The sequence below is a fragment of the Drechmeria coniospora genome, chromosome 02 (assembly GCF_001625195.1).
Source record: "Drechmeria coniospora strain ARSEF 6962 chromosome 02, whole genome shotgun sequence".
Taxonomy (NCBI): Eukaryota; Fungi; Ascomycota; class Sordariomycetes; order Hypocreales; family Ophiocordycipitaceae; genus Drechmeria; species Drechmeria coniospora.
This window is the reverse complement of record NC_054390.1, coordinates 7245820-7269119: the sequence shown is the minus strand read 5'-3', so window position 1 is coordinate 7269119 and position 23300 is coordinate 7245820. Positions and strand designations below refer to the sequence as shown.

The following is a 23300-nucleotide window of genomic DNA, read 5'->3' as shown; positions in this document are numbered from 1 at the left end:
TGAAATGCAGCGCTTCGTAATCCCACCACCTCGTCATGACCCCGATTCTCACCGAGGAAGAACGGACAGGAAAGGGACGAGAAGGACCTCGCGGGAGGATATGGCCATGGGCATCGGCAACTATACCAAAAAGCCACGGAAATGCGACAGAGGTCCATCAGGGGCTTCATTGTCACGGTGGCAGCTAGGTATGTTCGAGCCACAACGGCTAATCCTTCTATAGCATAGCACCGTCAAGCTAATCCAACCGATCGGGTCATCAGACCCGCTGATCCGATGGCGCTACTATAGGTAAGCTTGGATTGCCCGCAACTTCGAGCAAAATTCGTTAGCAGCGGATAACAAAGACGTTATTCCCATTACTCGGAACAATGCAATATGCCAACCAGGCTCGCCTGCGTCCCCCAAGGCGATATCCACTCTGCATTGCGCAGCGGAGAGCATCTACACCCAAGTATATATGCCGACGATGCTCTCGACCTCGACCGGCTCGCTCCTCCTCCTCTCACCTGTCCGACACCGACAGCGGCTTCGCGAGCACGCTTCCGCCCCCCATACCCGTCGTCCTTGACTTGACCACTCTCGCGGAACGGGTCGGATTGTGCCAGAGCCCATCTTCCTCGTACCGGATTGGGTCATTCGTTCACCCCTACCTCATCATCCTTTGCAACCTTCATTCAGCATGAGGCGAGACGTCGTCTTGGCCAGCCTCCTTGGCCTCCTCGCCCACTGTCTGCCAAGCACCGGGCAGGAGGAAAGCGTGTCTTGCTCGGCGAGCACGGCAACGTACGAGACCCAGTTCCGAGATGATTTGCAACAGTTCGGCGTGCAGGCAACGATCGGCCCGCCCGATCACCCCATAGAAACGCCGGGAGGCGCGCTCGACGACAATGACGACGACGACGGCTATGATCGGAAGCTCTACGACAGCCAAGCGGAGAAGGTCGAGGCCGTCAAGCTCGCAGCCGTGCCCAAGACGAAGCCGAAGCCGGCGGCGGCCGAGGTGAAAAAGTCGCTCGTCCTCGATCCGAGCTCCAACTTTGGCAAATGGGAGGGTTGGGGAACGTCCTTGTCGTGGTGGGCCAAGGCGTTCGGCGACCGCGACGACCTCGCCAACCTCTTCTTCTCCAAGAACACGCAGAAGATCAACGGCAAGAGCCTTCCCGGCCTTGGCCTCAACATTGCCCGCTACAACGCCGGCGCCAGCAGCGACAAGGGCTACCACGGGTACACGATGCAAAGGTCGCCCAACGCCAGGCAGTCTCGCCTCATCGACGGCTACTGGCTCAACTGGCAGAGCAGAAACCCGGCGAGCTCCTCCTGGGACTGGACCGTCGACGCGAACCAGCGGTCCATGCTGAAAAAGGCCAAGGCGGCCGGCGCGAACACGTTCGAGCTCTTTTCCGTCTCTCCCATGTGGTGGATGACGTACAGCCACAACCCTTCGGGCTCGGTCCCTGCCGGGTTGACGGACAACCTGCAGTCGTGGAACTACGACGCGCACGCCATTTACCTGTCGTCGATCGCCCAGCACGCGAGGGACAACTGGGGAATTGATTTCCACTCCATCGAGCCCTTCAACGAGCCGTCGACGCACTGGCAGGGCGACAAGGGTAAGCAGGAAGGGTGCTATTTCGAGTACGGCACCATGGGCAAGGTGCTCGCCGAGCTGAAGGAGAAGATGAAGAACCGCGGCCTGACGAGCCTGATCACTGGCGTCGACGCCAACAAGTACGACGTCGCCATCGCGACCTGGCAGAATCTGGACGGCAGCTCGCGGCAGACCATCGAGAAGATCAACGTGCACGGCTACCAGTACACGGCCGGCGATCGCAACGCGCTGTACAGCATTGCCAAGAAGAATGGAAAGGTGCTCTGGCAGAGCGAGTACGGCGACAACGACGCGACTGGCAAGCAGATGTGCACCTGCATCCTCCTCGACTTTGCCAAGCTGCACCCGACTGCTTGGGTCCAGTGGCAAGCCGTCGACGGCAAGAGCTGGGGTCTCCTCTTCGGCGACCACGAGAAGAAGAAGCTCGGCGATGCCAACATGAAGTACTTTGTTCTCGCTCAATTCTCCCGACACGTCCGACAGGGGATGCGCATCCTGGCGGCGCCCGACGACAACACGATGGCTGCCTATGATGCGAGCGCGAAGAAGCTCGTTATTGTCGCTGCCAACTGGGACGTCGCGAGGACCTTGGTCTTCGATCTTAGCAAGTTCTCCGCTGCCGGCACCGACGGGTCCGTCGTGCCCCGGTGGAGCACGCAGCCGGAGGGTGGCGATCAGTACGTCGCCTACAAGGATCTGAAGCTGACCAAGGACAAGCTGGTCGCCAAGTTCTCCGCGGACCAAATCCAGACCTTTGAGATTGAGGGCGTCAAACTGTAGAGGAGGTTGATTCCCAATCGGCAGGGGCGCACAGCGCTCATGTTCGGTGAACGAAATGAGCACAGGGAAGCGGGCATGTTGCATGCAGTGTCTGCTCGCTGCGGCGATGTGAGCAAGAGCTTCTTCGCATCGCGGGCAGGTTTCTGCCTTTTGCACCTCGACTCGAGGTCCCTCGTACCAAAAGTACGTGGGTGAAGAATCTGCAGCCTGGAAGGAGGAGGGATGGAGAACCAGGTCGGCGGCGTGTTATTTATTTATTCTTCAACGAGGACAAAAACCTCAAAAAAAAACATACAACAGCCGGTGTTCGCTGATCGTCACCGACTCAACTACTAATCTGCCGGTTAGTGGCTTGACGTGTGGAGAGCAGACGGGATCCAGTATTTTCCACTACCTATGGTCGTATGTACTAGAAGATCGAAAAACCTCCCTTTTATTGCCCTGTACATTTTCTTACGGGCCCTTGCATCGCGTCGCATCTCGCTGCAGTTGTGCACGACACTGCTTCTTGTACTTGAATTCAATCGTTTCACGCCAGCGCACGAGCTGAGCAGTACAATCATGCCGGCTAAAGATTTCCGGAACGACTTCATGTACAACCTCGGTGATTTGGATTTCATGAAATTTGTACCGAGAAGTAACGAGTATCGTAATGCGCCTCCTCATAGCTTTATCACGCTTTTATTCAAACACATACTTATACTCGAATGAAGCTGTCGAGGTTTGTCGCATCCATCTGGTTGCGTAGCTAATGTTGTTATCCGATCTGATGAACTATTACTGATGTTCACCTTTTTCCTCATTTCATGTTATTATAGTAGTAGTATAGTTCTTCTGATTATTGCCTGTATAAATATCAATCCGATAATGATGATGGCGAGATCAAACTACCACGACTCGTTATGCTCCACCAACATGTGTTGGTTCGAACTTGTCCCTCTCGACTCTCACCGCTCTTCTTCCGTTTGTAGAAGTGCCTGCCGTTGGACTGGTAGTAGTGATTGTAGAGTCGCCAACTGTTCTGGCTACGATTATTGTTGTAAAGCAGTTCGTTGTGCATTCAGGAGTGGGTTGAATAGTCGAGGTGCCCGCTGTCGAACCAGTTGTAGTATTGTAGTGCCTCCAACTGTTCCAGTTATAATTATTTTCGTGAAGCAGTCGGTAGTACATCCTGCAGGTGGTGGGATTGTAGATGTACCTCCTGTTGGACCTTGGTAATAATTGTAGTCCCTCCAATCGTTACCGTTACAATTATCGTTGCAAAGCAATTTGTAGTACAGCTTGGAGGTGTCGAGATCGTAAAGGTTCCTTCTGTTGCACCAGTTGTGGTTATCGTCGTTGTCTATAATATCGACTATAATACTATAGTTAAATTCCATGTCGTCTTTTAACGTAAATTTAAATCTGGTAGGTGCGTTCCCCTTTATTTGGCACTAATGGCATAGTTTGTTCATTAGTGCAATCCGTTCGTGTTCCACCTCGTTACCGGAACGTTGCAATGCTTGTTGGTGTTATAGCTTACAGATGATAAGAGTACAGTAGAGACCATCCTGTCGTTGATCAAACGATGGCGAGTTGATTCACGGCGTGCACATTCAACGAAAACAACCGAACCAACCGCTTGCACGTGGTCGGTTCCATGGGTTTCTACAGGATGCAGAGAAGAACGCATTCCCAACGAGCCGCCACCAACCTTTGCTTGCACGCCATCGAAACTTGACGAAAAGTCCGTCTGACATGCAGCCATGAGTCATGGAGGGACACGACCAACAGGGCAGTCCTTTTGAACAAGTAGCTGGACAGACGGAGAGTTTGACTCCTTTAACCATGGCCTCAGCGGATCAGCTCACAGACCCTCTACACTCCAGACGTCTAGACGCAATAAATATAAGCTTAGCGGGCAGCATATCCATGACAGCCATAATTTCTCTTCTCTCATCATACATCATATGAATTCCAAGGTTGGTAGATGTAATAGGCGGCAAAAACAAACGATGACTCGCTCCTGCTACACAGAGATAGGATCGTCTAGACTGCCTTTACTTCCCTAGAGCCCAAAGATCGTGCTGAAGGACGATATCGAAAGCATAAAAGTACCTGGACCGCGGGCCCTTGCAGCCCTACCCGGTGCCGACAACCTGGTTCGTCACGAAGATGACATCGAGGAGTCAAGTTGACGAACAGTGCCCTCACGTCAGCGTATCAATTCTCATGGAGTCATTTCAGGAATGCTTACAGGAACAAGACGCTGCACCTTGAGCGACGAAACACGGCTGGGGACATTCTACGGAGGACTAGGACAAGGCGACCCCCCTCGCATACCATATAATGAACAGAGGGACCGATGTGGGTCAGCCGGAAGCGATCGCAATGAAGATTACGATGGCGAATTGAGCCAACTTCCAATGATGCGCAACACGAGACTGCCTTGTGCTCAACGCCATAGCGAAAGAGCGCGGAATCATTAGCTTGGGCTCGCCTGTTGCCACGGACCTGGTGGGATAATGTGAGCTACTTAACTACCCCAGGAGAGCCTATCAAAGCGTAGCGAAAAGGCTACTGAAAACATATGCCGTCTTGGCCGTGGCCTATGATAAATGCTACCCTAGACTGTTACTGATATTGCTCACCTTGATAGGGAAAGGGAGGTAGATGGCAAGTGAGCGATCCAAGTGATGCGGTACTCCAAAATGCCCTAGCGCCTGAAGCAAAAATACGACCTGGGTCTGCCCCGTACATGTATGTAGCCAGCTTTCCAGGATCCTGACGCAGAGAAGCGGGTGTGATGTCATTACCTGCTAGCCGCCTGCGAACTACATTCTACTCGAATCCGTCGCATCCCGTCTCAATTGGCACCTTCGCAGCTCTTGCAGATTTCCAAGGGCAATGACTCATTATGCCCACATAGCTGGGTTCCTCACTGGCGTTGCACAGCTCGACATACATGTCTCACGTCGTGAACGATGTCGATGCGCGCACCGAGGCCCGGAACAGCAAGAAATTCGACTAAGCTACAACAATGGGGCGGCCACGGAAGCATTGGCCAACTATTTATTCAACATGAGAATATGCAATCGGGCTGTCGACATACTCCTCCAGGTCTTCCTCCCGGGGCCAAACAACTTTACCACCCCTTCTGCGAGTGGAGTCTTTCTTCTCTGGGGAATGGGTTGCTTCTTCGAGGATGAAGTCTCCTGGGCCAGCTGTGTATCCATGAGATGCGACATGGAAAGCCTCATGAACTTGGTCATTATCTTTGAATGCGAAAGTGCCATGCCATCCGCGAGGATCGGCGTCATGCTTCCCGTTGATGGACGTCGTATTGTGCAAGTCGGCGCTATCGAGCACCAGCAAGGTCAGTATTGCGCCGTGGGCAATTTCTCTTATCGATGGAATGATTACCGAATCAAAATCATCTTGGTTGCCAGCTTCTGGTCCCGAGCCGTCGCATATGCCAGAGCAACAAGTGCTTTTTTTCTGTCCGCTTTGATGCCGTTGCCGAGATAGAAGAAGTACCGGACTAGGTTTGCACCCGTGACAGATGCCATCGATAGGAAACAACGAGGAGAGTGGGACGTAAATTTGGCAGATATCAGTCGACCAACTATCAGCAAGATGCCTAGAATCGGAGCCACCAAGTCCTTTTTATTTATCTTGACATGCACTCTGAAAACCTGTCGGATGGATGCCTACTATTTATGTAGCCATGCCGCCGACTGGCATGCAAGCTTTTGCATTCTATTTCATCCTAGAAATTTCAGTTGCATGCACGATATCTACAGCACTGCACATACTCGGCAACCGCCGCTAGATGAGTTTCAAGTCCAGCATCCGTCCTTGGCTGCCTTGTGTCGTCAAGCGCGCGCCAGCACGACGTCTCCAAATAAAAAGGTGTGCCAGAGGAGAATGACTGCGGGGCGAATACTCTCATTCGCGCGCGCGTTTTCGGGACTTTTTGGCTTGCTTGTTGGCCGTCTCCCTTGCTTCGAAACAGCACGGAGTCATGCTGAGAGCTTCGGCCAGAACTTGGGCGCGGCAAGTGAAACGTTGATGAGTCAGCATATCCTCATTCCCCATTTTCTGGATGACCTCGTGAGCAACCGTCTGCTAAACCACTCCTTGCCCCAAGTACTTGCCTCGACTCCAACTCTTTCGTCGCGTTGTAGATCAAAGTCTCTCCTTCAACTGCGTTTCAGATCATGCTAGGTACATCCAGTCTTCACTCTGCCCGTGTCTATTTCCCAAGAATCAAAGCAAAGGCCAGCTACGCCTCCAGCCTCTGGCGCTCAACGTCGATAACCGCACTGTCGAGCTTTGGTGCGGGACGCCAGCCTTGCTACTTTGGCTCACTGAGTCCGGAAATGTCACCCAGTCCACGTAGCGAGTACGTGTGGATTGATGGGGTAGAACGGCTGGAGATGTACGAGCCTGGTGGCTTCCATCCCGTCATGATTGACGACGTCCTGCACCATCGATATCGCGTCGTTGACAAGCTAGGATATGGTGGCTATGCCACCATCTGGCTCGCTCATGACAGCCGACTCCATCGGTATGTCGCAATCAAAGTCGGTGTCTCGTCCCTGTCCTGCCCTTCCAGCGAGCCCAAGATTCTGCGTCGTTTGTCCGACTCAAACCCGACCGTCTCTCCCGTTGATCCACCCGCCATTGCCGCGGAGGCTCTTCCTACCATTCTAGATGAATTTGAGCTCCAAGGCCCCAATGGAATCCATCATTGCTACGCAACGCTTCCTGCACAGGGCAGTGTTCAAGAGGCAAAATTCAGTAGACTGTTCCCCATCCAAGTTGCTCGGGCCTTATCGGCCAAATTGCTCCTCGCCGTCGACTTTGTTCATTCGCAAGGCTTCGTCCATGGAGGTTGGTCTATCGAATTTGTCGACGTTGAGCAAAGCTGAAAAATAATCCGTGATTAGATATCCACCTTCGCAACATCTTGATCAAGCTTCCGTCCACGCTCGATCAGCTCTCCGTTGATCAATTCAGGGACAAGTATGGAGAGCCCGAGCAGGTCCCCGTCAGACGATATGATGGACTCCCGCTTCCACCAAGCATCCCGCCCCAGGCTGTACTGCCCGTAATTCTGGGCAAGGAAGCACAAGATTTCACTTTGGACGATGCACGTGCCCTCGTGTTGAGCGACTTTGGCGAAGCATTTGCTCCAGGAACAGAGCAACGCCTAGGCAAAGACTGTCACGTCCCTCTCATCAAGAGACCTCCGGAAGCCATGTTCGAGCCTGACACACCTTTGTCGTTCCCCTCTGACATATGGAGCCTCGGACATGCCATCTGGGACATCCTAGGTGTAAAGTCAGTCTTCTACGAGCTGGAACCGCAGAACGAGGTTGTGGCGGAGCAGATCGATGTCTTGGGCCTCCAACACTTTCCTTCGAGATGGCGGACGCTTTGGGAAAGACCACAGGCTGAAGGGGAAGGCTTGTATGGAAATATTCCTCGCAAGCCCGCGCACGATCGTCAGACACTTCCACCTCTCGAGGAGTTATTTGAGGATAAGGTGCAAAAGTGGAGGAGAAAGCGACATGCTGGTGTCTTCGGCGAGGAAGAAACAAGGGCCATTCTTGAGTTGATGCGGGGCACGCTTGCACTCTCCCCCGAGAAACGTTGGACGACGCAACAGATACTCGCGTCTGAATGGATGGTGAAGTGGGCGCTTCCAGCAAGTGAAGGTAGGACGACCGAGTCCAGCAATGGAGCATGATGACCGATTCCAACAGCTCAGCGGACGTTGGGTCCAGCCGTCTGCGAAGAAGCAGAGAGGCTCTTTGACGTGCCGCCGTCGAAACGAGCATTTTTGGACGCAGCGTAAACACAGTCTAGGTGCAGTAATTCCAGCAGACCTCGTCGTTTATTCGTACAATGAAGCGATGTTGGTCTAAATAATCATTCCCGACTCGCGTCAAAATACTGCCGCGAAGAAAAGATAAGCAAAAAAAAACATACAACAGCCGGTGTTCGCTGATCGTCACCGACTCAACTACTAATCTGCCGGTCAGTGGCTTGACGTGTGGAGAGCAGACGGGATCCAGTATTTTCCACTGCCTATGGTCGCATGTACCGATTGTCGTGATATTATGGTCTAAATGTATGTGATGGATTGATAGTCGAATTGTAGTTTGCGTAGAATGGCAAAATTACGTCCTATTGTAGTCCATGTTCGCTAATCGTCGCCGATTCAACTACCCATCTGCTGGTCAGTGATTTGAAATGTGAAGCTCTGTGGAGATTTGCATCTCTCTAGGTATGGCCCGAAGGTTTGCCCTCCGGTTCCAAAGGCCTTCGTTCCGGGGTGTCCATTTATTGTAACCTCTAGCTCCGGTATGGAGCGGCCGCTAGACATGTCGTACAAAAATGGATGTTTCATGGATACCGTCATATGGAGGGAGCCGAGATAATCGACGGAAGATGCCGAGGTCAAGATGAAGGACAACCACGTCGCCATCCTGCTTCGATATATTGGCAGGATGGCCAAGGAGGTGGATGCCAGCAACCTGTAGGCTCCGATGCTTGAGTTTGGTAGGACAGCTATTGCCATAGGGAGCCTGGAGAGTCGGACTCGGCTATGCATCGGTCTCGGGGGCAATTCGAGCAATCTCTCTATCTTGATCCCGTTGCCTTCCGCCTCGACAGTTCAATAACTTTTCGACGGCTTCCAAATGAAACAGGTGTCCACGGCGTTCATGGACAAAGATTGCGTAGGCAATGCTTGCGCATGCGACGGCAGTGACGGATATGAGCGATGGCCATTTGAACTGACTGGGACGATAGAAAAGAATGGTCGAGGTATATGAGAGAATCTCGAAGACATTTTGCCAAGCCGCTTCGACTGAGGAGAAGGCCCCACGGCTTTCAGCCTCGACATCCTTCACCATGATTAGCTACGGCGCCATACCACTCACGCTGGCCGATTGGACCACGGCCCTCACCTCTTGGATAATCAGTTGCATGCAGAGGTCGAAACCTCGAAGCCCAAGCCGACTTAGAATCGTGCCAACCACCAGACCGCTGGCGGAGACGAGTGGGTTGTTTTCGTAGAAGAAAAACACAGCGATGCCACCTGAGAGCATGACGAGTTGCCAACTGCTTAGCCAAAGACCTGCTCTCACAGGTCCAATGAGGCTCATGAGCCAAGGGGCAACCCACGTGGCCAAAACCTCGATGATCACACTGAGCGATCTCGCCACACTGATATGCATCGAGGAGTAACCGGCCGAGAGCAGATAGGTAATCATCTGACCGGAGAAACTAAGGACGGTAAGATATAGCATCGCGCAGGCGAAGGACGGGAGAAAGGCGAGATGGGCCATGTAGAAGCTGAAATCCGAGATCGTCAAGGCCGTCAAGGCACAGGCATAGCGCCAAACCCGGTCCGGTCCCGATCCCGTCTGACGAGTGGGCAGCAGACGAGAATTTGAGTGCTCGCGGCCATCACCTGCTCCGAGTTTCGTCTCTTGGAGCTCGGGAACGTCTCGATACAGGCGGGCAATGGCAAAATATTCGACAGGAACAGAGGCAGCGTTCATGAAGAAGTTAACCAGGATGGCAAATTCGATTGAGAACGCATGCATGGTGGCGATGAAGAGCGGCCCGAGAAGTTTGCAAAGCAAATCGATTCGGCGCATCTGCGCGTTGAGGGATTGCAATGCCTCGAAGTCTTTCCCAGCCAAGACAACAACCTGTGGCGAGCATGAGCAAAACATTTCAAGCATGATGCAAGGGTTCAATCACCCAATCCCTCTCGACGGCCACCATATTCATGACGGAGCATAGCTTTTCCACGCAAGCCAATGCCGTAATGAGCCCAAGCACACCAGTCCTTGTGCCCGGGCGAAGGGGCTGTCCACGGGACAAGAGGTAGAAGAGGGCGCAGGAGACGGCAACGGCGAGCCGCTGATATACTGGACGCTGTCATCAGCAGGCGGCGACGAGGGCCGATGGAGGCAAGTCGGACAAACCGATGGACACGCGAACTACCCGCAATCGATTGCCGACGTCGACATAGTGCCCGACGGCGGAGGAGAAGAGAATGACGGCGAGCCCGCGGGTCAATGCATAGACGGACATTGGCAGAAGCGTGTCGGGAAAGATGACCGCCAAGTAGAGCACGGCTCCGAATTCGAACACCCGGGAGTTCCAGGTAGAAAGCAGGTGCGAAATGAAGAGAGGTCGGGCTCGGCGAACGGGAGGTTCGGCGAGGGAGTGCCCATGGTTTCCTCGAGCTGCATCCCCGAGCAGCGATGCCGACTCGTCGTTGGCAGCATCGTGAAAAGCCATGCCTGAGGCGACAGGATTCGTTCGACACCGAGCGTCGTGTGGTGGAAAACTCGGATGGTTTTCGGGCCGTTGTCATGAACGGGCAGGCCCAATGCGGACATCAGCATGTGCAAGTGCTGTATATTATTTACTTGCCTCGAACGGTTCGTGTTGGGAGCCGATGACGTCATCATCGGCGACGCGCATCTTGCACCACCGATTTGTCGGAACACGCTCGTCCAAGGCTATGGCAGAGAAAAGCACGGCTAGAACGACCAGGGTACATGGTTACCATTGTGTGAGTAAGAAGCAGAGAAACCGAGGACGTTTGACGGAGCGTCGCGCAAACGTCGGATTCGAGACGTCGCTACACATGGCATCAGCCAGTTCACGTTGCAGGAAGGACGAGGCACGAGAACTGTGAACTTGTCGGGACATAACCCATGAGCGGTGAAGGCTTTTGAGAGCTTCAGATTCATTGAATGACCATTATTGATGCGCGGCCAAACGTAATCAAGTCTCTCACACGACAAAGATAATGCGGACGATTGGGGTGTTGAGCCAAGACCACGGCTCGACGGACGATCGAAGCGCCATCAGAAACTTGGCAATTCATCATCCAACCTGCCTACCTACCTGACTGGCTGCCTGCCTACCTACAGAAAAGCTCATCGCTCGTGCTCGTCATGACGGGGTGTGGAGCATGCAATGTACCAAGCTCGTCGAGCGAAGGAGCAAGGCTGTCATGCTGAAATAGACGGCCAAGCTTGACAGCCGTACGCATCCGTTCGCCTGGCCTCGTGAATGGTTGGATGGCAGATGGATGATTCGCGCACAGTATAAGCGACGAGATCAGACACCAGCTCGGCAGTAGTACAGCTGTTTCTCTCAAATATTCATTGATTCGCGCTTCTTGGACAAGTATACTGCTTGGCAATGCCCTCGCCTTGATGAAGGACCAGGACTAGGGACGATCGAGATGGCGATGGAGACCAATCACTCTCTTTGTTTCTCGCACGCTATACTTTTTGTTGGCGCCACTCTTCGTTCGAGCCTTAACACCTGTATTCGTTCCGCCAGAAGGGCAATGATCGCATCGTCGGTCATGTCGTCTCCGTGTCGTGATGCGAGACCCGGGACCGCACCGGGGCGTCCACCTCGCTCGGTAGGGGTGATGCGCCGGCGCAACGTGATCAAGTTCGTTCGTCTCCACCCTTGGCGCATGCCCGCCAAGCTGCAGGACGACAGGGGTTTCGCAATCAACCGCAATAGAGGGCTGCCACGGTGGACGCTTGGTGCAAAGGCGCCACGCACCATCAACCGCCGGTTAGCCTCACTCCGGCTCCCTACCAGTCGCTGGTGACGGTCCGGTTTCATGATTCCGTGCCGGCTGCGACGGTGACGGCCTGACCTTGGGCCGCCATGACCAGTTGGCTCGAGGTATTGACAATGTAGGAGATCAGGGAGGGTTGACGGCGAAAGGTGAAGAGTCGATCGTACGACTCGGCCAGCGTGAGAATTGTCCGTGCCGCCTCGGCGCATATGTCGCCAGGGCAGAGGTCGAAGCCGAGAATTGGCAAGTTGGAAAAGGGATGAAAGAGGCAGAGAAGACAATAATGGTAGTACATGCTGTGCCGTCTTAGCCATGGGCGACCTTGACGCCGCGTCCGGGTCAGAGAGCGGGCGCGGGGGGGGGAGGGCTTACTGAATGAAGAGGAGAAAGGGCAAACTGCCGCCTTCGAGCATGGAAAAGAATCCGTCGTACCAGGCGAGGCACCGCCGGTAGATTGCTAGGACGGTGCTGGACTGCGCTCCGGCGTCCAAGGGTTGAGCCGAGATGACGAATTTATAGATCCACTCGGTGAGTTGGAAGAGCTTGGCCGTGATGAGCGGCAGATCCGCATCCTGGGCTGGTACACGGGCCGCGTCATCAGCTCATGGGTGGATGGGGGGAGAACCGTCTGCCTCTCCACCGTCGGAGGGCAGGGTAGGGCAGGGCGGTTGCTTACCTGGGCGTGGCTGCGAGCTGCTCACGGTCGGCGTGCTGCTGTTGCTGCTGCTGGAGCTGGCTGCCCTCTCGAGGAATATGAAATCTTCACCAGATGCAGCCGTTTCCTTCCCGACAAGGTGATCAGTCGTCAAATGCAGCATCCTATTCAGGTCGTCAGCAATGTCTCTTCATTAGCCGGCAGAGAGGGGCGCAGGGGAGCCGCTGGGCGAACCGCTCCCCGCATCATTCAACATACCGAACCAGGGACACGGCGCCGCAATATGTAATCGCCCGCACCCTCGCCACTTGCCCATCTGCGCCATCCCTCGATCCATCCCTGGATCCGTCTCTCGATCCGTCCTCGGCGCAGATTTGCGTGATGCTGCCGCGGAAGGCCTCAGCGAGCTCTTGAGCGCCGCTCTCCTTTCCGCGCCGCAGCTGATACAGGCTGAGTATGCCGAGCGCCTGGGCGTCGGGGAGCAAGCGCACGCTCGTCTCCAGCGCCGACTCGGCCTCGACGTAAAACTCGACGCTGCGGGGCCAGCCGGGCGGAAGGTTGGCGGACTCGATGGCGTCGTCGCCGTCACCGAATATGTACGTGGCCAAGGCGAGAAGCGCGTTGACCAAGGCCGAGGAGCAAAATGTGGGGGAGCCTTGGTAAAAGTCGGCGAGGAAGCTGTCTTTGCAGAGGAGGCAGAAGGGTAGGCAGTCCCAGACGAAGAGGGAGTCGAATAGCTGGCCCACCGTAGCTTTGGGCCACGGGAGTGTCGTCCACGTCTCCGACTGGCCGGATGGGACACCGTCGTCGGCTCCACGGATGGCCAATCCGTCCTGGCCGGACGCGCGACTTGGCAAGGACGAGAGGGTCGAGGTTTCGGGTGAGAGGGGATCCAAGCTGCCGTCGCTACCGCACAGGTTGCGCGTCGAGGTGGTGCGGGAGCGGCCACGCCAGAGGCTTCGCACGGCTTCGGCGCTGTTGGAGGCATCCGTTTCCGCGTCCGAGAGCCACTTTGCAATCGGGTCCACGTGGTTCAGCCGCTCGCCCATCCTCTTCGATTGCAGCTCGGCGACGAGGTCCTACACGTCGCTGGTGGTCAGCTTTGGTCTCGGACCGGAGAGCGGGAAAGTGCCTCTCGAGGGTGGACACACACACACACACACACACACACACACACACACACACACACACACACACACACACACACAAGGTTATAGAATCGTAGGACGCATCCACGAGGGGGACTTGCCTGGATCTTCTTCTCCTTCTCCTCCGAGTTTCGTCGGAGCTGGCGAATTTCGCTGCGCAGCTCATCCTTGTTCTGGGCTCGTCGCAGGTCGTACTCGCAAGGCTGGCCGACCTGTTCACATTTCCCACAGGGGCTGCCGCCATCGCACTATCCCGACGATGACAGGTATTAGAATCATGCGCTCACGTCGAAGACGGGGAGCGGAGAGGGGAGGGGACACAAACAAAAACCGGACGACCTTCACATCAGGCGGGTGAATACCTTTTGGCGTTTGTGGCGACAGTGCTTGCAGGCGGTACGAATTGGTGTTTGGCGAGGCATGCTTGCCACTGGAACCGGCTGAAGCGCAGAACATGGTCCCTTTGAAGGGCTGTGAGGGTGAAGGAGACGTGTAGAGGCGGCTGGTGTGAGACGGGATATATTTATACTTGCACAACATTCACCCTCGGCCGTGGAGGCTTCGCTTTGGTTCGGCATGCATCCACCACGGTCCCCCGCGTGTGTGGCCCGTCTCGAAAGGGCAGTTTTCGGTCAAGGTGGCCGAATCCTGCGTCGTCCATCATGTGGTGAAGCTTGAAGCTTTCCCGTTCTTGGCACGTGGCAGAACGAAAATTAGACGACGAGCCGCACAGCGTCCACCGTGCTCGCGGGCGTCGAGGGACGTTGAACGCCACTGACATAACGGTGACTGTTGGCGTGCGGGTCAGCCACAGCGAGGGGACGTCGGCACCGAGTGACGGAAGTGTGTGGCTGGTGCTGTGGCTGTCAGGGGTGGGTGGGGAAACCAGGGCGATATTCGCCACCTACTCGTGGCGGCGCGAAAGAAGGCAAAGGAAGGCATCGAACGAATGGGACTCGATTGCCATCGTCACCGCTCCGCGCAGGCATCGTGCGCCGCCTATGGCACATTCTCGTCACCTTTTCGCTTTTTTGCTTGATTTCTCATTCAGCCGGAAATAGCTAGTCGAACAGAGGTTCCTACCTGCACGCAGCTGCATCCTCTTGCGCCTGTTGGCCGGCCTCGACCCGCCATTTGCTCATGGCGACACCAAGTCACCCTCCAGGCCCCGAGCTCGCGCCGGCCGGCACATGGCGCTGGCTGTACAGTCGTGCGCCGGCCGCCATCCCCGTCATCGTGGAGATGGATTTCCCTTCAAACACTAGGCTGTTCCAAGAAAAAACTGGGCAACTGCCGCATCGGCCGAGGCTCCTGTTGGGAACGATCTACAGTCCAAGACCATGTTATTTACGGAAAACTGGGTAACTACCGAATTGGCCTAGGCTTTTGTTGGGAACGATCTACCGTGCCGCCGACGGGCCAGTGCTGGGTGTCTCTGCTGTTCAGGCGACGAGCCAAAGCCCGCGAACGGGATACGTCCCCGAGCATCATGGTCGAGCCGGGAACCGAGCGTGGGGGAGGCCGCCTGCCGTCGATCCGAAGGTGCGCTATCCAGAACGTGGCCCTCCCCTTGAACTTGAATTCACCGGTGGGCGATCCCCGCGAGGTCGCATGTACCGACATCCTAGTGTGGTCCCGAATACCTGGTTGTGCTTCCGAAGCACTGTCCAGGGCGAGCGGACCCGATGCGGCCGTCAGATCAAAAGCTAGCTCTCAACGAGATGGACAAAAATAGATGCGTCGAAGAGACATGCGTCGTAGATGTGGAAACGCATGTTGGATGGTCGACAAGATGAGACCCTGACTCCCTTGCTGCATGCTTATGCGATGCTTCTCTCGCTGTTTGGCTCCCGCGACTCTGGCACGAAAAACGCAAACATTGCAGCGATGAGGATGATGACGATGACGATGACGATGACGATGACAATGACGATGACGATGACGATGACGATGACAATGACAATGACCATAATGATAATTGCGAGAATTGCGATATTATTATGGCAATCAACTATGATGGCGACTACAATAAGAATTATGATGATGATGATAATGATGGGGTATCTTGTTCGACTCCAACGAGCAGCCTAGGCGGCGACTACCGCACCAAAGTGTCCGGTGCGGGATACAGATGCGAATTCATAACATAATGGCTGACATCGATTCTTCCCCGGCGGCCTCCCCTGCTACTTCCTTGGAACCGGCATCACGGTCATGCGGCCGTTTGCGCTGTCGAGGCATCCGCGCCGACGCTCCTCGTACCAGGCGCTCAGGGATTTGCCCCGAAAGGTGAGGTCTTGATCGTCGATGTCGATCGGACACGCCCACGTCCGGCCGTCGATGTCGGCCAGATGCGCCGAAGAGTCGAGGACGGAGAGATTGACGTGGAGACAGTAGTTTGCCTGCGATTCCGATGACGTCGTGAAGCTGTACGCCGCCGTCGTGGCCTCCATCTTTTCTCCCTCGACCGCGTGCTCCGTGTGCTCTCTGTGATTTGCGTGCTTCGAGGGAAGGATGTGGTGGGATGCGGCCGAGACCGTGTTGACGCTCGTGGTGCTCATTCGGTGCCGTGCCGAGTTTGCAGAGGATGGCCGATGTGACTTGGACGCTCGTCAGTCGTGTCAGCAGTCGGCACGCGGGTGGTCATGGACGATGGTGACGGCCGCCGTCCGGAGTACGTACTGACGGTATATATCCTTTGCTTGGGGGGGGGGGGGGTGGCAAGGCGCAGGAGCAGGCAAGGAGGCGACAGTAATCTCTTGCGTCATCGCACGTGTACCGTGCGTGTACATGCACGTACTCGAGTACAGCTGCTGCACTCGGTACATTTACTCACCTTAATTACAGTGCATATTAGAGCACTGGCAAGATCGGGCGGACGTAAGGAGCAGATGCGTTGCATCGGAAGAAGGTACATGTACATGTAGCGGTAACATTGCATGTACTATACTTGCCTGTCTTCCATGAGCCGGTCTAGAATACCTACTAGTACACGTACTGACGCGCACATGCACACAGGTAAGTACGGAGTACCTAATCAGTACGTAAGTATTCATGACGTCATTCATGATGGCGACCTACAACAGCTAAACCCGCATGGCATCCGGCGACGCCATGTCATATGTCGTTGCCCACTGACGCCCTAAAGCCAGGCACATGTACGGCGGGGTACTTGTACTAAAGTGCATGTATCGGTACAACTACATCCTCCCTGCGTAAGCGCCGTCATGTACAAGTACTGTGCCGTATGGCGCACCCGCCATTCCTTCATCAATACGTCAGCGTTCTGCTTAGTCTTCCCAGTGCCGGCGAAACGGGCGATGGAGCCGAACGGTGTTATTGGTTCCCAACAGAACCAATCCAGGGCCCGGTGACATCAGAGGCTGCAGCGTGCTTCAGGTACTAGCTTCGAACCTGCGACGGAGCCAACCAAACTTCTCCCTGCAATGCTTATTTTTGTACGGAGCAGCAGCGTGCTCGTTCATTATCAATACCTCGCCCGACTCCTCCCCTCGTCCGAAATCATCCATCCATCGCATGGGAACGCCTCCTCTTGCCGGCCGGCCCTGCCACTGTTTCATGGGGGCCGCCCTCCGGACCGCCTAGGAGCACCTCGGACCACGTCGGCCGGAGTTGCCCCATTCCCGCCCGGAGCGGTCCTTGCCATCAGCAAGCCGGATAGTAAGGAGTCGAAGTGCCAACATGGCCGGTTCCGTGATTTGACTTTTATGTCAGGATGGTGCTCGCCCTGAGAACAAGTGGCGGGTTCTCGGTTGAGTCTGCTGCAGGCCTGACCCTGGCCACCGTGGCACGTCACTGTCCTTGCTGGTTGATCCCGTCGCCGATGCGGGAGGCAAGCATCCACGGCCATGATGCGGGAGGCCATGGAGAACCGACGAGGTCGCTGGCGGGAAGGCACTGACTGCTGCGAGAAATGTCCTCTGCAGTGAGCCTGTTCATCCGAACGGCGAGTGTGGTGGTCCTAAAGCAAGTTGGCCTGGGGTCCCGAATGCAGCTAATACTATTTACATCTATCATGCATGTTCTCTGGTCCGCGATTCTCCCACGCGGGATGATCGGACGCATCGACTAGCAAAAAATGGCAAAAAACATACAACAGCCGGTGTTCGCTGATCGTCACCGACTCAACTACTAATCTGCCGGTCAGTGGCTTGACGTGTGGAGAGCAGACGGGATCCAGTATTTTCCACTGCCTGTGGTCGTATGTAACAGAACTGGTGATATCAGCCTATATATTAGTTTGGTGCCTTTCCGCTCATACCCAGCTGAATGGCAAAAGGGGCAAAAAAGAAATATATACAACAACAGCCTGTGTTCGCTGATTCTTACCGACTCAACTACCAATCTGCCGGTCAGAAGCTTGACGCGTGGAGAGCAGACGGGATCCAGTATTCTCTTCTGCCTATGGTCGTATGTACCAAGTAAGTAGAGGAGTAAAATTATCTTTGTTGTTTCAGCAAGTTGCATGCTCGAAACAATATCGACGCATAAAAAAAGGCCAAAAATACATACAACAGCCGGTGTTCGCTGATCGTCACCGACTCAACTACTAATCTGCCGGTTAGTGGCTTGACGTGTGGAGAGCAGACGGGATCCAGTATTTTCCACTACCTATGGTCGTATGTGCCAGACGAGGTATTTAGTAATGTTATAAATCCTACTCCTGACAAACTCGATTGGGACCCTTCCATCCACCATCGACCCCGACAGAATCGCTTCCACCCCCTGGCACATGGCATCGGCCATGCCTGTCGAGCTGATGGCTTTGCGATCCCGGATGTCGTGCATTCGTCGAGGTATTCGTACTATCACTTTGTCAACCTATTTGTGGTGAGCCCCATAATAGACCGTCATGAGGCATACATCTCCGGATGCATAGAGTCCAGCAATGGAGAACCATCTGCATTCGAGCTCATGTTATCCATTCCGCAGAGTCTGATCACGGGTAAACAGGAGGCAGTCCCTTATTCTCTCACAGCGCTTGCCTTTTCATAGAAATTCTAGCGCTTTGTGCCCCTAAACGAGAATGCCCTCCCATGCCTACCTATATCCTGCCCGTGCTGGGTGGCATTGTCGACCGTTCTCCGGGCTACTACGGTTCGCCCATGGCGATGCCAAGCTGGAGGATGAGGACCGGCTGATGTGGACATTCGCGGATAGGGGAAGGGAGGGGGGAGTTGGCTTCGGCGGGTCCAGGGGGTGCCCCGGAGTACAGTAGTTGTGATTGTTGACAGGGGTTGTGCGGCATCCATCGCCTGCAACGGCGGCCGCCAAGGGATCGAGCCTGGAGGATTGCATGTGCTTCATATTCATCCTCCCCTCCCGTGCTCACCTCCCGTATTCAACACCTGCGATCACTGCCCGTATTCATTAATTAGCACTTCGCTATGGACTTGACGCACGCATCCTTTTGTTTAATTGCACATCAGCTCAGGGGGTCGGGTCGGGTCGGCGACGAAACGGCAGCGGCGCTCACGGAAAGATCATAGTGTTCGAGAGGCTAACTGCCTGACATGATGTCCCGTTATCCAGGGACGACCAGCAATTTCAAGCCGTCCCTAATGCACCTTGACGATCTACCCGATCATTCTTCTCGATTTCTCGATCCTCGCCAGGGGCAGTGGATCATCAACGCCCTCCTCCATGCCCAGTGGACGCCAATGTAACACCCCGCAGCTTGCTGGAGAGTTGGCACTGCTGCTACCCATTGTCTTGTCACTGGACTTGATGCAAGCCCTGGTGCTGAGGTTGCAGATGTGGTGTCTGGCCGTCATTCTTCGCATCTGTTCCACATGGTGACAACACCAACAACACCCTCAACTACATGGCGCGGTGAGCCCTGAAAGTCTCAGCCCCCTCCCCTCTCAGCTGTGCTCGCAAGATGTAAAGCGTAGAAATTTGCCCTTGCTCCTCACACGTGCACGCGTTCTGATTGAAGACGCTCTTGGTCCCGCACCCACGCCAGAAAAGGGGAAGAGGATAAAACGTTCACTGTGGCCCACCTCTTCCTCCGCTGCGACGGTGTCGTCACCATCACTCCAACACCTCCTTCCCTCAGGCATCAATTCTCTTCTGTGAAGAATCCGTCGGGTGTGTACTGTAGTATAGGAGGCTGGTGCACTCAAGTTGGGCCCCGCTGTGAACTTGTCTCGCCCGTCCAGCTCGAGGGAGGTCTGTCGCAATGTCCACATGCACGCACAGAGTACGGAGGGTTAGTACTGCTCACGCAAATGTACCCGCGTACCGGAACATGGATTTATACCTACCTGAAGTCGGTATTATAGCAGCACGGCACATGGTATTAGTTGTAGAGACGTTTTTGTTTTTGTTCGTCGGGCCGTGCGTTGACGGGTGCCTAGTGTCATCGAATCTGCCCAAAATCCCCATGCGTCAAGTCGCAGGTCCAGCAGCAGGATGGGAAGCACAGATGGACTCATTCTGCTGCGACCAGGATGTGCTGATGCTTTCCGAGGGCGATGATGCACATAGCTTGGTGCATGTGGTGCTCTACCAGTCAATGGCAAGGTGGTTTTGTTATAATTAATAACCCCCCTCCTGGCTGGGCGGAGGGCGGATGCTCCCAGCTTCTGTGCAGCAGCTGCAACATTCGTCGGTTTACCATCTCATCGCTTGCAGCCAGGGCACAGCAATGTCTCTCTTGGATCTATGGTCTTTCCCTACCGGTGGCACCATGAACCTCCGTGCCAAAACGGTAGCAGATTGTGCTCTTCCTGACCTCACGATATCCTCACCCTCCAACACATCTCCACCGTCGTCCACGTCCACGCCCTTGAGCAGCCCAGTGCCGACAACGCCAAGTCCGCAAAGGGAAATGGAAAATAAAAGAGCAAATTGGATGACGTCCCTGCCTAACCCGAAGGAACTGAGGAAAGAGGACGACTGGACGCGAGCAAAGGATCCCAAAGAGAAGAAACGGATACAGAACCGAGTGGCGCAGAGATCGTATCGTAAGTTGGCGACACCGATGCGAAATCCATACCGCACTCGGATTGCATCCCTGCGCGGCTTCTTTCCACGCCGCCTGATCGACCAGGTGGTTCGGCTGCTGACTTGAACTGCTGTGCAAGGCTACCGCATGAAAGCAAGGCTCGGTGAACTTCAAGCGAGGCTCGACGATCGTGAAGGGCAGAAATCGAAGCGTCAGTTGTCCGATGGGGAATCGACACCATCACCGGGCTCTGCTGGAGAAAACAGGCGAATGAGACGAATGATGCAACCGAGTGCATATGGGCCAGCCGTTCGGGAGTTTGGTTCGTCACGAAACCCCCTGACTGACCGTGCTCGCCACATAATCCACTGCCCGCCATATTCTTATGCTACTTCTCTACCTCTGGGGAAAGTTCATCGCGGCCTTCTCACACCTCCAGGGCCTCTCCAGTACGACCAACCAGTCAGTGGGCCCGAGAAATGTTTGCACGACGTGAAGCGGCTCCAGTGGCAACCCACGCACAGGCTGGATAACAATGACCTCCAATACGATGCCAGCAACACGCCCGTCCCCGGTTGCTACGGCGTCGCGGATATCATGGACCCTAGTACGTGCATGAGCTTGGTTCTCGCTTGGTACAGGTCAGTAGTAACAGCCTAACACAATGGTTCCAGGTAACATTTGCCCGTCGGAGCAGATGCTTCTCATGAATGGCCTTTCCCCGGCCCTCACCGACAGCATTGCCGCCAACTTATGGGATGCTGACAGTCTTGACGTTACGTGGCGTCATCCCTCGCCAGTCGCAGATTCTATGGCTTGTCTGCAGAACGCCGCCGTGCACGCTCCGATTACCTCCCAGACGCTCATGTCAACTAGCGCTCTGGGGCCGGAGCCTTGCCTGCCTGGCAGGAGTTCGGCGGAAGAGCCACGGTTCGATGGCATTGAGCAACATGTTGCGGCGGCAGGAATGGAGACCTTGAACGATTCTTCGGTAGCTTTCTTTGGCGATTCCTTTCGTGAGACAACACCTCCAGCGAACAAGCAGAACTGCGGGCAGCACAAGGAGCCGGCCGCCAAAGTCGTCTCCGACCTGGCGCAGCCATGGAATTGCTGGGAACAAATCGGCTTCGGCGAACCGTTTCTCAGTGCCGTCGAGTCAATGCTCATCTCGGAGAGTTCCCGAGGGCGCAACAGTGTTCTCGCCCAGGTAAAGCCCTTGATTGATACGTCGGACGGAAAGATGCCACCGATTACCGCCGGGTTTCTGTCCCGTCTCCTGCATGGCGTCCAACATGAGGTAGGCTTACACTATATGCGACAGTGTCAAAACTTCATGGGACTAGCTGACCTGAACCGACTGAAGCTTCCAACGGCATGGTCTCTCGCCATGGCCTTGTCTGTTGATAGGCATTCGTGGCAATGTGACCGCCCCAGAACGACGCTGGCCTCGATTTTGATGTCCCAGCTCTCGGGGCTGATCCCCAAGGAGCAGCTCCTTCAACTCATCGGGGCCTGTCTGTGACGGGAAGAACGGAAAGAGGCATGGTGCCGAGCATGCACTCGTTGATGGATGAGGAGTATAGAACCAGCGCCTGAGCTGCAGTGTCTACCAGGGAACTCCCCAGGTGAGGCACCGCCATCAGCTCCACAAACTCTCGGCTGGACAGCGCTGATGAGGCGTATAATCTTTCAGCCCGTCAATAACGACAAGCTTGCGTACGGGGCGTGGGAGAAGCGCCATCATTGTTCCGGATGACCTGCCGAACAAGTATCGACGCCCAGTCTCGCTGGGAGTTTGGCTGCATTGATATCACGGCGAAGAAGAGATAACTGGCACGCTGGCCATCATCCTGCACTGCTAGTGTCGCGACTCACATGGATTCTCGTTCCACATTTGCCACGCCAACTGCTGGTAGTCCGTTTGCGTCAAGCGGCATACCAGTGAGGCTATGAGCCTTAGGCAATGAATGGCGAGTTAATATTCAATTCGACGATGAATAGAGTTATTGGGAGCCTCGACGGTTCCAACGACACATAGGCCAAGTTCCAGCCAAGCCAATGGTTTGGGGCCCTGCAAGTAGCAAGATCAAAAAATGCGCTCAGTAGGCAGGGTTGCACACGAAAAGGTGGCAGGGTCCGTCGTGTATGTAGTGGCGCATCCGCCAGGGCAAGGGCCGTCGCAGGGATAGCTGGTCGTCTTCGTCGGGACGGGCCAGGGACAGTCGGTTCGAAAGTAAAAAGTCTCCATCTGAATACACATGACCCGAACACAAGTGGAGCAGATGCTCGCGATGGACGTCGCCGTCGGGCAGGGGATCGACCGAGGCCGACGGGTCCTCCGAACGATCTTGTACTTGGTCGAGGCGCAGCCTTCAGGACAGGTGCTTCCGCAGCATGGGTAGTATGTCATGGATGTTGCGACACGGACCGGGCAGTCGAGGGGGTTGGTGATGGTTTGGCGAATGGTGCAGTCCTTGACGCAGCAGCTCGAGCAGACGTCAGCGGTCGCCGTTATG

General features: G+C 55.1%; 6 protein-coding genes and 4 non-coding genes across 10 annotated transcripts; 3 read left to right on the top strand and 7 right to left on the bottom strand.

The window, feature by feature from the left end:
• Positions 1–682: 682 nt before the first annotated feature.
• Positions 683–2392, top strand: DCS_05109 (Endo-beta-1,6-galactanase; the record flags this gene model as incomplete). The annotated part of the gene is made up of 1 exon (XM_040802415.1): positions 683–2392. The coding sequence occupies one exon, from the start codon at positions 683–685 to the stop codon at positions 2390–2392; it is 1710 nt and encodes a 569-aa protein (XP_040657448.1).
• Positions 2393–2680: 288 nt separating this feature from the next.
• On the bottom strand, positions 2681–2796 carry DCS_r15. The gene has a single exon (XR_005881874.1). It is a non-coding gene; the product is annotated as a 5S ribosomal RNA (ribosomal RNA).
• A 3795-nt stretch (positions 2797–6591) lies between these two features.
• Positions 6592–8234, top strand: DCS_05108 (protein kinase; the record flags this gene model as incomplete). Its single annotated transcript, XM_040802414.1, has 3 exons — positions 6592–7267; positions 7324–8094; positions 8143–8234. The coding sequence occupies 3 exons, from the start codon at positions 6592–6594 to the stop codon at positions 8232–8234; spliced, it is 1539 nt and encodes a 512-aa protein (XP_040657447.1).
• Positions 8235–8361: 127 nt separating this feature from the next.
• On the bottom strand, positions 8362–8477 carry DCS_r26. The gene has a single exon (XR_005881886.1). It is a non-coding gene; the product is annotated as a 5S ribosomal RNA (ribosomal RNA).
• Positions 8478–9303: 826 nt separating this feature from the next.
• Positions 9304–10699, bottom strand: DCS_05107 (uncharacterized protein; the record flags this gene model as incomplete). Its single annotated transcript, XM_040802413.1, has 3 exons — positions 9304–10101; positions 10154–10323; positions 10381–10699. The coding sequence occupies 3 exons, from the start codon at positions 10697–10699 to the stop codon at positions 9304–9306; spliced, it is 1287 nt and encodes a 428-aa protein (XP_040657446.1).
• Positions 10700–12051: 1352 nt separating this feature from the next.
• DCS_05106 (uncharacterized protein) lies at positions 12052–14270 on the bottom strand (the record flags this gene model as incomplete). The annotated part of the gene is made up of 6 exons (XM_040802412.1): positions 12052–12307; positions 12384–12588; positions 12688–12830; positions 12925–13745; positions 13874–14026; positions 14079–14270. The coding sequence occupies 6 exons, from the start codon at positions 14268–14270 to the stop codon at positions 12052–12054; spliced, it is 1770 nt and encodes a 589-aa protein (XP_040657445.1).
• Positions 14271–16000: 1730 nt separating this feature from the next.
• DCS_05105 (uncharacterized protein) lies at positions 16001–16375 on the bottom strand (the record flags this gene model as incomplete). The annotated part of the gene is made up of 1 exon (XM_040802411.1): positions 16001–16375. The coding sequence occupies one exon, from the start codon at positions 16373–16375 to the stop codon at positions 16001–16003; it is 375 nt and encodes a 124-aa protein (XP_040657444.1).
• A 1547-nt stretch (positions 16376–17922) lies between these two features.
• On the bottom strand, positions 17923–18038 carry DCS_r22. The gene has a single exon (XR_005881882.1). It is a non-coding gene; the product is annotated as a 5S ribosomal RNA (ribosomal RNA).
• Positions 18039–18340: 302 nt separating this feature from the next.
• DCS_r6 lies at positions 18341–18456 on the bottom strand. Its single transcript, XR_005881891.1, has one exon. It is a non-coding gene; the product is annotated as a 5S ribosomal RNA (ribosomal RNA).
• A 2070-nt stretch (positions 18457–20526) lies between these two features.
• DCS_05104 (uncharacterized protein) lies at positions 20527–22306 on the top strand (the record flags this gene model as incomplete). The annotated part of the gene is made up of 4 exons (XM_040802410.1): positions 20527–20803; positions 20924–21391; positions 21459–22081; positions 22148–22306. 4 exons carry the CDS (start codon positions 20527–20529, stop codon positions 22304–22306), a joined length of 1527 nt encoding a protein of 508 aa, XP_040657443.1.
• Positions 22307–23300: the final 994 nt, after the last annotated feature.